The 12839-nt window shown below is 45.0% G+C and overlaps 1 protein-coding gene across 2 annotated transcripts in view; it reads left to right on the forward strand.

Annotated features, from left to right (window-relative positions):
• Positions 1-12839, forward strand: part of PLXNA4 (plexin A4) — a 441339-nt gene that overhangs the window by 23112 nt on the left and 405388 nt on the right. For both annotated transcript variants that reach the window (XM_085213222.1, XM_085213155.1), the window contains one exon: positions 3391-4654. In XM_085213222.1, coding sequence (XP_085069348.1) covers positions 3476-4654 — 1179 coding nt within the window. In that variant the 5' untranslated portion in view covers positions 3391-3475. The remainder of the gene's footprint in view (positions 1-3390; positions 4655-12839) is intronic.

Below are 12839 nucleotides of genomic sequence, written 5' to 3' on the forward strand. Positions count from 1 at the left end.
GCCCCTCTAGTTTCCAAACCAAATTTGCTGTCATTCCCTGCAGGAATGTTTCCCCCCTTCCTCTGTAAGTCACAGACACTTCTCAAACTCAATCACAGTTCCCATTTGCTTGGGCCTTGAAGATTTCACATCTGGAGTGCATCTCCTCTTACGTTGGGTTAACTGTTTATTTTAAAGGGGCACTTCCTGCTGTTGTTTCAACTCAGGTCTGTAATAATCCTTGGGCAGACAGCTCATGTTGAGGGGCTTTTATGTGCATCTTCAGTCTTGGAGTCATAGAAATACAGAATTATTAAGGTTGGCAAAGATCATCCAGTCCAACTGTCAACCCACTCCACCATGCCCAGTAAACCATATTTCTCAGTCCCACATCTGCCCTTTTCTTGAACACCTCCAGGGATGGTGACTCCACCACTTCCCTGGGCAGCCTGTGTCAATGCCTCACCACTCCTGAGAAGAAATGTTTCCTAATATCCAGCATAGATAATAGCAGTTCCCATTTCCCTATCTTGCAGCTGTGCTGACTCAGTTGGTCTAAGAGGAGTAAAATATAGTAAAATACAGGAGTAAAATAGATATCTTTTTTGTACTTCAAAAGAGTAATTTCTTCCTACATCTGTCTAGTGCCCGATCAAAGCAGTATCTGCTAGAAATATGGATCATAGCTCAGAAGTGACGGGCGCCAATGTTCAGGGTCACCATGTGATGATTCTGAACACAGGATTCAAACAGGGACAGCTTCTCTCTTCTGCTGCTCTCTCAAGGATGGCCTCTTTTGAAAGGGGAATGCCTATGCAGGAAGTGCTCATCCCATCGCCTCTCTATCTATCATAATAAAGGTTATTAAAAGCCGACATGACCGGCCTGTCCATCCCTGCAGAGTGAATCCTCGCTAACTCACAGGACAGTCTTGCCAACTCTGCAGTATCATCTTGATTTTATTAAATATTTGCTTGACCAGAAAGGCAAAGCAGAACAGGGTAAACATGCCTAAAGTAAATGTGAAATGACCTTTGTCCGTCCTCCAACCAGCGCCTGTGGCTGATGTGGTAGGGAGGGCAGAGGGAGGTGAAGGGGATCATGCAGCTGCTTTGAAATTCTGGCTGCTGTGAGAAGTCTGAAATATTTGGGGTGGCATAAAAGTGGTGGATGCTCTAGAAGCCCAGACGTACCCTTTCCACTATCAGATCTAATCAGTTTACAGGTCAAAAGAAGACAGTTTTTTTTTTCTTTTTGTTATTTGTTGAAGTAAAATTTTCCATTCCTCTGGCACACATTTGAAAAAGCTGTGAATCCCAGCCCTGTATCACTGCCACATCTTCCTCCCTGCTGGGATTTGCGAACAGCAATCTTTCCCTTGCCTCCTCCTTGCTGGCTGTTGTCACCTTTACTCAGCAAATTACACCCCTCACTCCAGCAAAGGCACTCTGTGAGAAGTGATAGGATAGTGGTCTACAGAAGTGCATTCAAATCACAAGGATATTTGAAGCTAGGATTTGATTTGTTTCACTTTTAATAGGCAACAAGAATTTTGTGAAATTCTGACCTGGATGTTAAAGAGGGAAAGGGGTAAGACCAGTGTGCCTTGGCCTGGCCACCTGTAACAAGGGTTGTGTAATCAGCAATCAGCAAAAAGTTTGGCTGGCAAGACTCAAGGTATTGAGAATCCATCTTCCATGCGCCTCAAGTTGTGCCAGGGGGAGTCCATTCAAGTTGGATATTAGGAAAAATTTATTCTCAGAAAGAGTGGTGAGGTATTGGCACAGTCTGCCCAGGGAACTGATGGAGTCATCATCCCTGGAGATGTTCAAAGAGTGGGTAGATGTGGCACTGAGGGACATGGTTAGTGGGCATGGTGGGGATGGATTGATGGTTGAATTTAGAGATCTTACAGGTCTTTTCCAACTTTAGTGATTCTGTGATTCTCTGAAAGCTTCTCTTGGTATAGAATCAACCTTGAAAAGGAAGAGGAGCGGGGAGCAGATGAGTGTTTTGAATGAGAGGATGTATTTCCACAGCTCAAAGTAGGGATGTGGTGAAATCCCCTATGGCTCACATCAACTCTGGTTAAAAGCTGGGAGATTTAAAGTGACTGAGTAGTGCAAGAAAACCCCTTCATTTTTGGGGGAGAATCACCAGGCCAGTCTCTGGGTTGTCAGCTTTTGTACATCATGGGCCTTTAGACTTTATTACTGCTAATAATTGGGCAGGCCCTTTCTTTTCAGCCCTCTGAAATGCCCCACAGAACGGTATCTTTTATTTAGACAAGGTTGTCTCGGCTTTGCAGGGAGCGAAGAGCAGCACCATGGTAAAGACCAGGGGAGGGCTGAGGGAGCTGGAATTGTTCAGCCTGGAGAAATAAAGGCTGCGGGTTGACCTCATTGCAGTCTTCCAGTACCAAAAGGGAGTCTATAAACAGGAGGGGAGCCAACTCTTGGAAAGGGTAGATAATAGCAGGACAAGGGGAAATGGTTTTAAGTTGAAGGAAGGAAGAAAGATTTAGGTTGGATGTCTGGGGAAAGTTCTTTACCAAGAGAGTGGAGAGGTGCTGGAACAGGCTGCCCAGAGAGGTTGTGGATGTGGAGTTTTGTGGCCCTGCATGTGGCAGGGGAGTTGGAGATTCATGATCCTTGAGGTCCCTTCCAATCCAAGCCATTCTATGATTGTATGATTCTATGAGGGAGAAGACATGGTGCCCAGTTTGCTTTGTGCTTGGCAGTGTGCCCCTTTTAGATGTTGCTCTGAAGTTTGGCACACCACAACTCCTACATCTGTACCCCAAGCTGGACTGGCATGAGGGAGCTTTGATCTGGAAGCCACAGAGAGCTTTTTCAAACAGTCCTGCTCAGGACCGGCGTCTCCCTGAAAGGATATTAATGTCAGACCAGAGCTGGCTTCTTCCTGGCAAACTTGAAGAGTCACAAGACAGCTCAGCAGCCATCTGGGCTTATCCCTGCAGACAGGTCCCTGACCTTCTCTAGACTTCATTCCCTCATCTGGAAGAACAAAATAATAATCCTTCTCCTGTCCTGTCTTAACAAATACACAGTTGGGTCAAAGCTGGCAGTGCAAACAGTAATATTGCTTGATGCTTCTGCACTATTCTGGCTTCCAGTGAGTTTTTGTGCTGTACCATGGGGCACATGTGTGTGTAGTAAAGGTTAAAAGGGCACTGATTTATTATTCTGCTATGTGATTTCTGCTCTTTCTACCAGCATCTTCTCTTTCAGGAGGACTCCCTTTGTGCTGGTTTTAAGTAGAGAGCTCTGAGTCGAGAAAAGGAGGATTAGCAATTAAATATGCTCTGATGATGGCATGGTTGTGAAGGAGGGAGGAGGAAGAAATACTCCATAGTAACATACTTTTGTTTTCTTTTCTCTTTGCTTGTAGGACAAAATCTGCCAGGGAATTGGTGTTTTGAAGACACTTACTGCTTCGAATCCTCATTCCCTTGGGAATACAAACCTTTCTAAATATGTCACCAGCCATGTGGAAGTGGACTTGCCTGGTTTCTCACCTCCTGTTATCTGCCACAGTGTCACCTCTTGGGAGGCAGCAGCCTCCCCACCCAAAGAGGCCCTTCATCACCTTCACTGGAGACCAAACGGAGGGGAACTTCAACCACTTAGTGGTTGATGAAAGGACTGGGCATATTTACCTGGGAGCTGTCAACAGGATCTATAAACTCTCCAGTGACCTGAAGGTCCTGGTGACCCACCAGACCGGTCCTGATGATGATAATCCCAAATGTTATCCTCCCAGGATAGTCCAAACCTGCAATGAACCCTTGACACCCACTAACAACATCAACAAAATGCTCCTCATAGACTACAAGGAGAATCGATTGATAGCCTGTGGGAGTCTTTACCAGGGCATCTGTAAGCTTTTGAGGCTGGATGACCTCTTCAAGCTGGGAGAACCCTTCCACAAGAAGGAGCATTACCTCTCCGGCGTGAATGAGAGTGGCTCTGTTTTTGGAGTCATTGTTTCTTACAGCAACATGGATGACAAGTTGTTCATTGCCACTGCTGTGGATGGCAAACCTGAATATTTCCCCACTATCTCTAGCAGAAAGCTTACCAAGAACTCTGAGGCAGATGGGATGTTTGCATACGTTTTCCATGATGAGTTTGTGGCATCTATGATCAAAATCCCCTCAGACACCTTCACCATCATCCCTGATTTTGATATCTATTACATCTATGGCTTCAGCAGCGGTAACTTTGTTTATTTCCTAACTTTGCAGCCTGAGATGATCTCTCCACCTGGTTCCACCACCAAAGAACAAGTTTATACCTCTAAGTTGGTCCGGTTGTGCAAAGAGGACACAGCTTTTAACTCCTACGTTGAGGTGCCCATTGGCTGTGAGAAGAACGGGGTGGAATACCGGTTGCTCCAGGCAGCCTACTTGTCCAAGGCTGGAGCCATTTTAGCAAGGTCTTTGGGTGTTGGTCCTGAGGATGATATCCTCTTCACAGTCTTCTCTAAGGGGCAGAAAAGGAAGATGAAGTCCTTGGATGAATCTGCTCTTTGCATCTTTGTCCTGAAAGAAATCAACGATCGCATCAAGGACAGGCTGCAGTCCTGCTACAGGGGAGAGGGGACATTAGATCTGGCCTGGCTCAAAGTCAAGGACATTCCCTGTAGCAGTGCGGTAAGTCTAGCCTTTAAACAACCACATTTGACTTCCTCACGTTATTGCAGAGTTTAAAGTGTGCCTCAGTGGTTTCAGTAGGGAGTGAAGAACTGAGCCTGCCTCTTCCCAGTCTTGGCTCTGACATCATCTAATCTAACCAGCCCATGCCCCAGTTTACTCGTGGTCAAGTTGAGGAAGGCATCACTTTCTGACCTTCCCAGGAATTTTATGTTTGTTGATGGAATAAGCCAATAGGCCTTGAAATCTTTGGGAAGGATTGTCCTGCTCTTGTTATTTCACAGTGAAATTCATTAGGGGTGAAATCACGCTCCCTTCTGCAGTATTGGCTCAAGCCTAAACCAAAATAAGACTTAGATAACCTCAACTGCTTGTGCTTATTTTTGTGTCTGATGGTGGAATTTTATCTCCCTAGGCAGGAGTTGAGGCAGGATTTTTTCTGGGAGCTTTGTGAAGCCAGTACTTCATTTATTCTAGGGCTGAGTAGCGCTGATCATTAACCATCAAAGTCCCTTGTCTTCCTCCTTCAAGCCAGCTCTGCACTGTCTGTGCACTGAAAAAATTAAGGCCTGGCTACAGATCAAGGATTAAATGCTACAACATTTAAGGGCAGGACAGAGGAAGAGGTTGGTCTACCTGACCTACAAACAGTCTTAAGAAATTCTCTTAGTTTATTCCACCAGTTCTCTAAAGTGTCATTGCGGAAATATGCCTCAGCCCCACCAATATATGACTGGCTTTGATACCATGCACAGAAATCAGCATTATAGTTGGCACTGCACCCCAGCTGCTGTAATAGCTGCCTCTCTGGGCTTTGATTTCCATCCTTAATTAGTTCTTTCAAGTAAGAGGCAAGTTCAAGTCTGAGCAAAGGGAATATGGAGAAACACCAGAGCGCTTTCCTGCCCCATAATCTCATAGCAGAGTCAGGGCTCAGTATATGGGATTGCTCATGCTTTCCTTTGTACTCAAGCATCCTTTGCTGGGGAATCCCTGCTGTTGTTCCTTTGCAGGACAAGGGCACAGTAAGAGGAATGCAGATGGAAATATCATTCATTGCAGGGAGACAGATCCTGCCTTACCCTGTCCTAATTTTCCTTTGCATAAGCACAGTGTTGTGCGACCTTGCACTGCTCTCACAGTCCTACACTGAAGTTGAGGAGGGACAAACCCTTTGGTTTGGTGGGATCCCTTCTGTCTAGACCTCTGCCAGCAGCAAACCCCCTATGGCTTCACAGGGAGAAAGACTGTGCCTGAATCTGGCTTTGATTTTTTTTTTCTTTTGTTTGTTTGTTTGTTTGTTTAGCCTCAAGGCCTCCACTCATTCAAAAAGCTGCCTTTAGATTTAAGCTGGAGTTTCCCACTGGAGTTACTTTCCCAGGCTGTTAAGCCTCTCCATATATTTGCAAATCTGCTCCGCTTGTGCTCCATACTAATGCTTGCAGCACAGGACCTCTCAAACCAACAGTTTTGAAATCCCTCAATCACCTGTCTTCTGTGGCTTTAGAAAGGGGAAAAAAGGCCAACATTGTCCCTTGGGATGAGTCTGGGATATATTAGAGCAAATTTGGAGGGACAGGACTGCAGAGACTGGGGAGAGGACAACAAATTGGGGTCTGTGTGGCACAGCAGGGAAAACTGTAAGAGCATCTTTGTGACTGTGAATCAGAGATGCTAATGCATCCCATCTGGAAAAAGAGCCGGGAGATCCTTGAAGAGAAAATAAGAGTCTGAAAAGTGTAACTAAGTGGGCTGTGCTCTCCTTTAATGAGTCTACTTAGAGCTGCTGGCAAGCCCTGCCTGAGATCAGCTGTGTTGCCCGAGGGAAGAGGTATTAGTGACTTGGCTGCTGTAAGGGCTGCAGAGTCCAGCTGCTAAGCTTGGAAAATATTTGATGGTCGGTGAAGTATTTTGGAGCCTGGACATATGTCCGTGAGGGCCTCATCTCTGTTGCTGATGGATGTCCTGCTTGCCAGCAGTCCACCAGCACTGCTGCTCTGCCTTTTCGCAAGTGGATTGGAACAGCTATAAAACCAATTATAAAGCTACCAGCATAAGTTTTCATATGTTTTTATTATTATTATTATTTTTTTTTTTTAAATTTGGGTATCAAATGTGTTTCTGCTAGTGCAGGATAGAAGCCTAACTTGCCCATGGTCAAGGCTGGACTTGAAGTTCAGCTCTGCTGCCCTGCATCCAGCAGCCAAAATCCTACAGATACAGCTGATATGCTACTCAGTGAGCAGATGGGTAAAGAGAAGCTGTGGGAAACCTCCACTGAGCATCGCAGAGAAACACTGTAAGAAGACATACACCAGCCTTTCCTTGAGATACTTACTCTTGGACCCTGGAGTTGGGCTCATCACACTGTCTTTGCACCTTGGTCAAATCTGGCCTGGGAAAGACCAGAGATGAATGGACAATCCTTGATGTACGTTCCTCTCCTGTGTTATAGCTGTCCTCCTCTTAAACTTCAGCATATATCAGGAAAAAAAGATGGATTTTTATGTCTGGGCAGTTGATTTGCAAATTCACCCTGGTGATGAATAGTTGCAGGTAATATCTCTGGTTCTCCTCTCTGTACCTTGCAAATGCAGAATAATAACTTATATTTAAACAGTACTCCTGACCCCGAATGCTTAGAAATTCATATAATCAGAGAAAAATGAGACTGTGAAAAAAAAAAGAATCTTATGAGGTCATCTGATTTGCCCTCCTGCTTTACTTATAACATTTCTGACAGATGTTTGTCTCACCTGTTCTTAACCTCCAGTGAGGCAGGCTCCCCTCTCTCCCTACATGATCTATCTCTGCTGCTAGGAAGCTTTCCCTCACTTCTAATCTTATTTCCTCATACTGAAGCCATTATAACGTACATAGCCTTAGAGAGCACCTTTGTTTCCTTTGAGTATCTACAAAGAATGATGTGTGCCACCAAAATGCCACCACTTTTGTGGTGCATTAGTCTAAATTCAGAAAGTTTCTGACGAAAGAGTGGTGGGGTATTGGAATAGGCTGCCCAAGGAGGTGGAGTCACAAACTCTGGAGGTGTTCAGGAAGAGGGTAGATGTGGCACTGAGTTTAGAGTGATCATAGACATTTGTTGATGGATTGATCAGTGGTCTTTCCAGTCTTAATGATTCTATGATTCTGTGGAGCAGAGAGAGAGGCTGTATAGATGTGCAGAGTATTGGCAGATGGAAGGGCTGCTCTAGAGTGAAAAGGATGTTTGTTTTTTTTAACCAGAAAATGATCTTCATGTTGGATAAAAAAGACAGTGATTTAAATACGCATCATGCTGTATCAACATACCAAATTTTTTTTGAAAAAGAGGCAGCTTGAGAGGAGGATAGAGCTGGGAATGGGTCATTTCAGTACTGGTTTTGATCATTGGTAGATTTGTTGTTTTTCTGTATTATGAAATAAGATTACCAGCGGGCACATTTTGAAGCCCAGTGGAAATTACATTACTGAGATGTGCAGAAGTTGAGCCTTAGGGAACAAGCAGATGAACTGCCATGTGGGACATGCAAGGATGAATGAAGAAGAGGAAGATACTGGAGACTGCCCCTAGAGAACTGTGAATGTGCCACGGCCTGCTGGGGAGATGTGAGAAGAACAGGGATCCTTGGTGGAGCCTTGGCTTGCAATAAATTCTCATAGGGTCACAGAATAGCTTAGGTTGGAGGGGACCTTGAAAATCATCTCGTTCCAACCCCCATGGCAGCAACACACTCACACAGAGTGCATTGTTAGCGTACAATCCTAAATGTTAGCTTAAAAGCTGATTGCAACCTTGATCCCAGCCTGATCTGCCTCACAGCATCACCTGCTGCTCTGCAGCCTAACAATCTGCATTCCCTGAAATGAAAAGGTGTCACTTCCACTACTGCAGCTTTTACCGGATACACAGTGCGAATATCTATCTGAGATAATCAGAATGTCTGTCCCCAAGTATCGCCTGCCTTCTGCCTTTTGCCGGTATTTTCTTTTCCTTTTGGCAGGAAATGGAGTTTGATTGTTTAAAGAACTGCATTCAATCTCTTCCTGTTTTTCATGGCAATGTTGTTGGATGGGGGAGAAAAGAAATGTTTTTTGAAGTTGACCAGCCAACAAAAGGCTTTGTGTAAAGACTTGGGCAATATTTTTCCAATGCTTTGTTAATAGAAGGCAGGCAAGGTGAGGCATTTGGAACTGGAGTCACTGTCTGACAAGTAACTCAGCTACAAAAGCTTCTGCTTCTGATAATCCAAGCCACATCTAAGTCAGTAATTCACCTAGAATAGTCACCATTGCCTTGTTCCCCATTTGTCCTCTGTCTCCTCCATACATATATGCTCCTCATGTTGACATTACTCTCCTACTCACTCCTGATTTACTTATTAACCCTTGCCCATCCCAGGTGCTTCATGCCCACCAAGCTTTACACATGAGGTTCATACGGATATGGAAAGAGGTCGTAGAGTGCATACTGCTGATTAATCTCAACACTGTTCTCCGTGTATGGCTGTCAGATGTGTCTGCACTGGCTTTTGGGTGCCCAGGAGATTTGTGTTATCAGAATGAGCACCTCACCCCAGGATGAATGCTGCTTCGCCCTTGAGACTGATCCATACATTTAGGCTCTCTACTGCTCCATACCATCAGATTAAAAAAGGCTTTTTCTAGCTTGGTGTAAAACAAAGACAATTTGACTCTTGGTGAGACAACCATTGATGATGAGGCCATAATTTTCCTATAAAAAAACTTCCAATATTTTTGTCCAAACAAACAATTTCATTATTTTCCTCTTCAACAACACTAAGATGGGGAGAAGCTTTACTTCTGTTTTACAGGAGTTAAGGCACAGTAAAACATGACCTGCAGCTAGGTTGCAGCTCAGGAACTTCTGAATCCTTGTGTTGCACCCAATATTCTCAACTGCTGCAAGAAGATGGAATAAATCTTTATTACAATCATTTAAAAATGACTCGCTGAAAAGAAAAATAAAAGGCTGCTTCAAAGAAAAGTATCACTTTAATCAATCAAAAAACTTGGAATTGTCATTCCTATAATAGGGAAAGGTTGGAGTGAAAGGCAGTGTTAACTCTTGCTTAGTACTAGGGGAGAGGAGCACGTGGATGGAGGTCCATGCACTGTTGATGCCTTGACATTTTGAGAGCATGCTGGTTTCTCCTGGCGGCTCTGTCCAGTACATGAGCCTGCCACTTTCCCTGGGGAATGACTCACAGTCACAGGAACAAGCTATCGGTTTCATGAGGCCTCATCATGTCACTGCTTGCCAGCAGGGCTATCCTAAGTAAATCTGTATGAGGTCACTGCTGCTGGTGCTCATACAATAGGGTTTTTTGTTCTGCATGGATATACCATGCAGAAAAACTTTGCAGATAAACTTTTAGCCCAAATTACATACACTTAAGTTTCTCATCTAAAGAGCTCGTGATCAGCTGAAGACCATTCTTGGTCAACATTTAATGGTGCTTTCCTCTTCTTCCTCTGGAGATGTAAGCAAGAGCAAGAGCACCCCCAAAAAAAGTCAGAGTGCAGCCTGTATAGAAGTAGCGGTCTCAGAAATACAGAATTTCCTCTCTGGCAGTGCCTACTGGATATTCCGAGATGGAGCAAACAAGCTTTTTACTGTGTGCTCTGTATTTGTTTAATTGGCCACATCAGTTTGTGTTGGATGGTAGTGTATTTGTGAAGTGTGTTGCTGGAGGGACTCACTGAACCCAAAAATTTTGGTAATAGTTAACCAGCAATCTCTGCCATTGGTGGGAGCTGGAGGGGATGAAGGGGTTAGTGGGGATGCAACCTGGACAAGGGTTAAGGAGCTGGCTTAGGATTTCTGCAGCTGAGCTGTCATTTGAAAATCTCCCCATGAACCTTGCCTCTCCTCATTCCCCCATCTCTTTCCAGGGCCCAGTTGTTGCCTCCTCTATAAAGCAGTGCTCTGGGAGTGAAAGGCACATCATTGGAGAAAAATGTCATATTGTCATGCTATATGAGGTAGCTCGAGCAAAAGCAGAGCAAGGAGCTTGTCTACAGTGATGTGGCTGTTACTTCTCATGAATATTGACAGTAGTGGAAGTCACCAGAGATGGCTGAGGCCATGCTCTTCAGATTAATAGGGAGCAACTGAATTCAGACCTCTACTCTCTGAGACTGAGCAAGGTCTTGGCCCCTCTGTAGCTGGAATTAGGAAAGTCTCCCCATCTTTTCCACTGTGATGTGATCATTAGATGATTAGCAGTAGTTCTTGTCTAGCAAGCATGGTGTTTAAGGCCTGGATGTAGCTGTTGCCAACATCCTGACTCCTGGACATCTCCAAAGCCTGTGCCCATCAGCAGGTGGATGTGCGTATGCCTAACCTAGATATAAATGGCCCTGTTCATTGCAGGGGGTTGGACTGGATGACCTTCAAAGGCCCATTCCAACTCAAACAATTCTATGATTCTATGATACTGAAATCTGATCAAAACTCATTTGCAGAGGCTTTGTAGGCATTACATGGGATCATCTTCACTTTTTGTTGGTTCTGGTCTTTTTTCCCAATTTTGGCAGCTCCGTGGGAGAGAGGAACAAAAAGTCTTAAGCATTTGCATAAACAGAAGCTTGCACTTAAGAGTTGTAAATCAGGGCCTAACAGCAAGCAGAGGATGATTATTTTTGAGGCAATAAGTATGTCCCTCAGTACCACTCAGATCATCCAGTCTAGATGTCTACCATCATGCCCTCTAAACCATACCCTTGAAAGGATACCTCCAGATCAGAAATAATGCTGGCTGTAATTATTTGCCCTCCTTCCAGAACACTCATTATTTGTGCTGTAATTATTTGAGAAACCTCTGAAAAAAAAACACACACACATACACACAAAAAACAAACAAACAAACAAAAAAACCACCTGACAACATCCTGCATGGAACTACTTCTTCCCACGCATCAGAGGAAACCCTATGCCTTTAAGTGGCCGGGTGCCAGCCCCGTGCACGCTGTGCTGTTCTCTCTAGGATCCTCACGTCTGCCTGACCCTGCTCACACAAAATGTTCATTGAAGACGGAGCAGGGCCCAAGGCTGCTGACTCGCTGTTGTGTCTGAGATATTTCAGGCACTGCTCCCTCCCCCACTATCATCCCAGCTCTGGACTCTGCCTGCACAGCTCAGCATCACTCAGCATCTCTCAGCATCCCTCAGCATCATCTCTTGCCCCTGCTGGACTCCACACAGATGCTATCACAGGAGAGCGAAGTGCTGGCTTCCACGTTGCTGCTTCATGCTCCTTGCCACATGGACGATTATTTTTATTTCTGGGAAGTGATCTTTGCTGCTTTCCCTGCCAGCGACCCAGGCTGTTTTTCTCTGCGGTTGAGCCCTGCGGTCACATGTGGCTCAGCCTTGCATTTTCAGAGTGCTCCAGATGATCTCTTTGCCTTCGCTTCCATGCCGGGTGATCACAGCCCTGACCTCGGATTGCCTCGCCAGGAGATTGCCTTCCAGGCCGAGGGGAATGCTTACACAACGTTAAAAAGAAAAAAAAAAAGGAAAAGAAAAAGAAAGAAGCTGCATGCAAAACCCAGAAAAATCCTGCATGAGCCAGAAGCAAAGTGATTTCGGCTCCCTGCATGACACCGAGGCTATTTAAAGCACCTCCGGACTGGGGGCAGCTGGGGTTTGTACAATACCCGTTCTGTTGAGGAGGGGGTCATGGCTTGCTGGATTCAGCATTGCTTTTGGGACAAATCCTGCACAGACCCTTTCTTCCTTGCGTGATGCAAGTGGAGTTGTCGGGGTGAAAAACAGTGCAGGGTCTGTCTTCGTGCTGAGGGAATCAGTGAAGATGTTTAGCCTCTGGGAACAGCCTGATGCACATGTCTGTCTTGGTTTTCTATTTCAACACATATATAACATAAGGCATTATTTTTGTTCCTGAAATAAGCATATTTCCACTTTTACCTGAATTGTAATGTATTCCCAATATATCAGTCAGCATAAATACAGATGCTGCACTTTTCCACCATGTAGGTACGAGCAAGATGTGAGGATAGGGGATGCAGGTTGGCTATTAGGAAAAGTTTCTTCTCAGAAGGAGTGGTGGGGCACTGGCACAGGCTGTCCAGGGAGGTGATGGAGTCACTGTCCCTGAAGGTGTTCAGGAAAATGGCAAATGTAACACAGAGGGACATG

The sequence above is a fragment of the Meleagris gallopavo genome, chromosome 1 (assembly GCF_905368555.1).
Source record: "Meleagris gallopavo chromosome 1, MGAL_WU_HG_1.1, whole genome shotgun sequence".
NCBI classification, from domain to species: domain Eukaryota; kingdom Metazoa; phylum Chordata; class Aves; order Galliformes; family Phasianidae; genus Meleagris; species Meleagris gallopavo.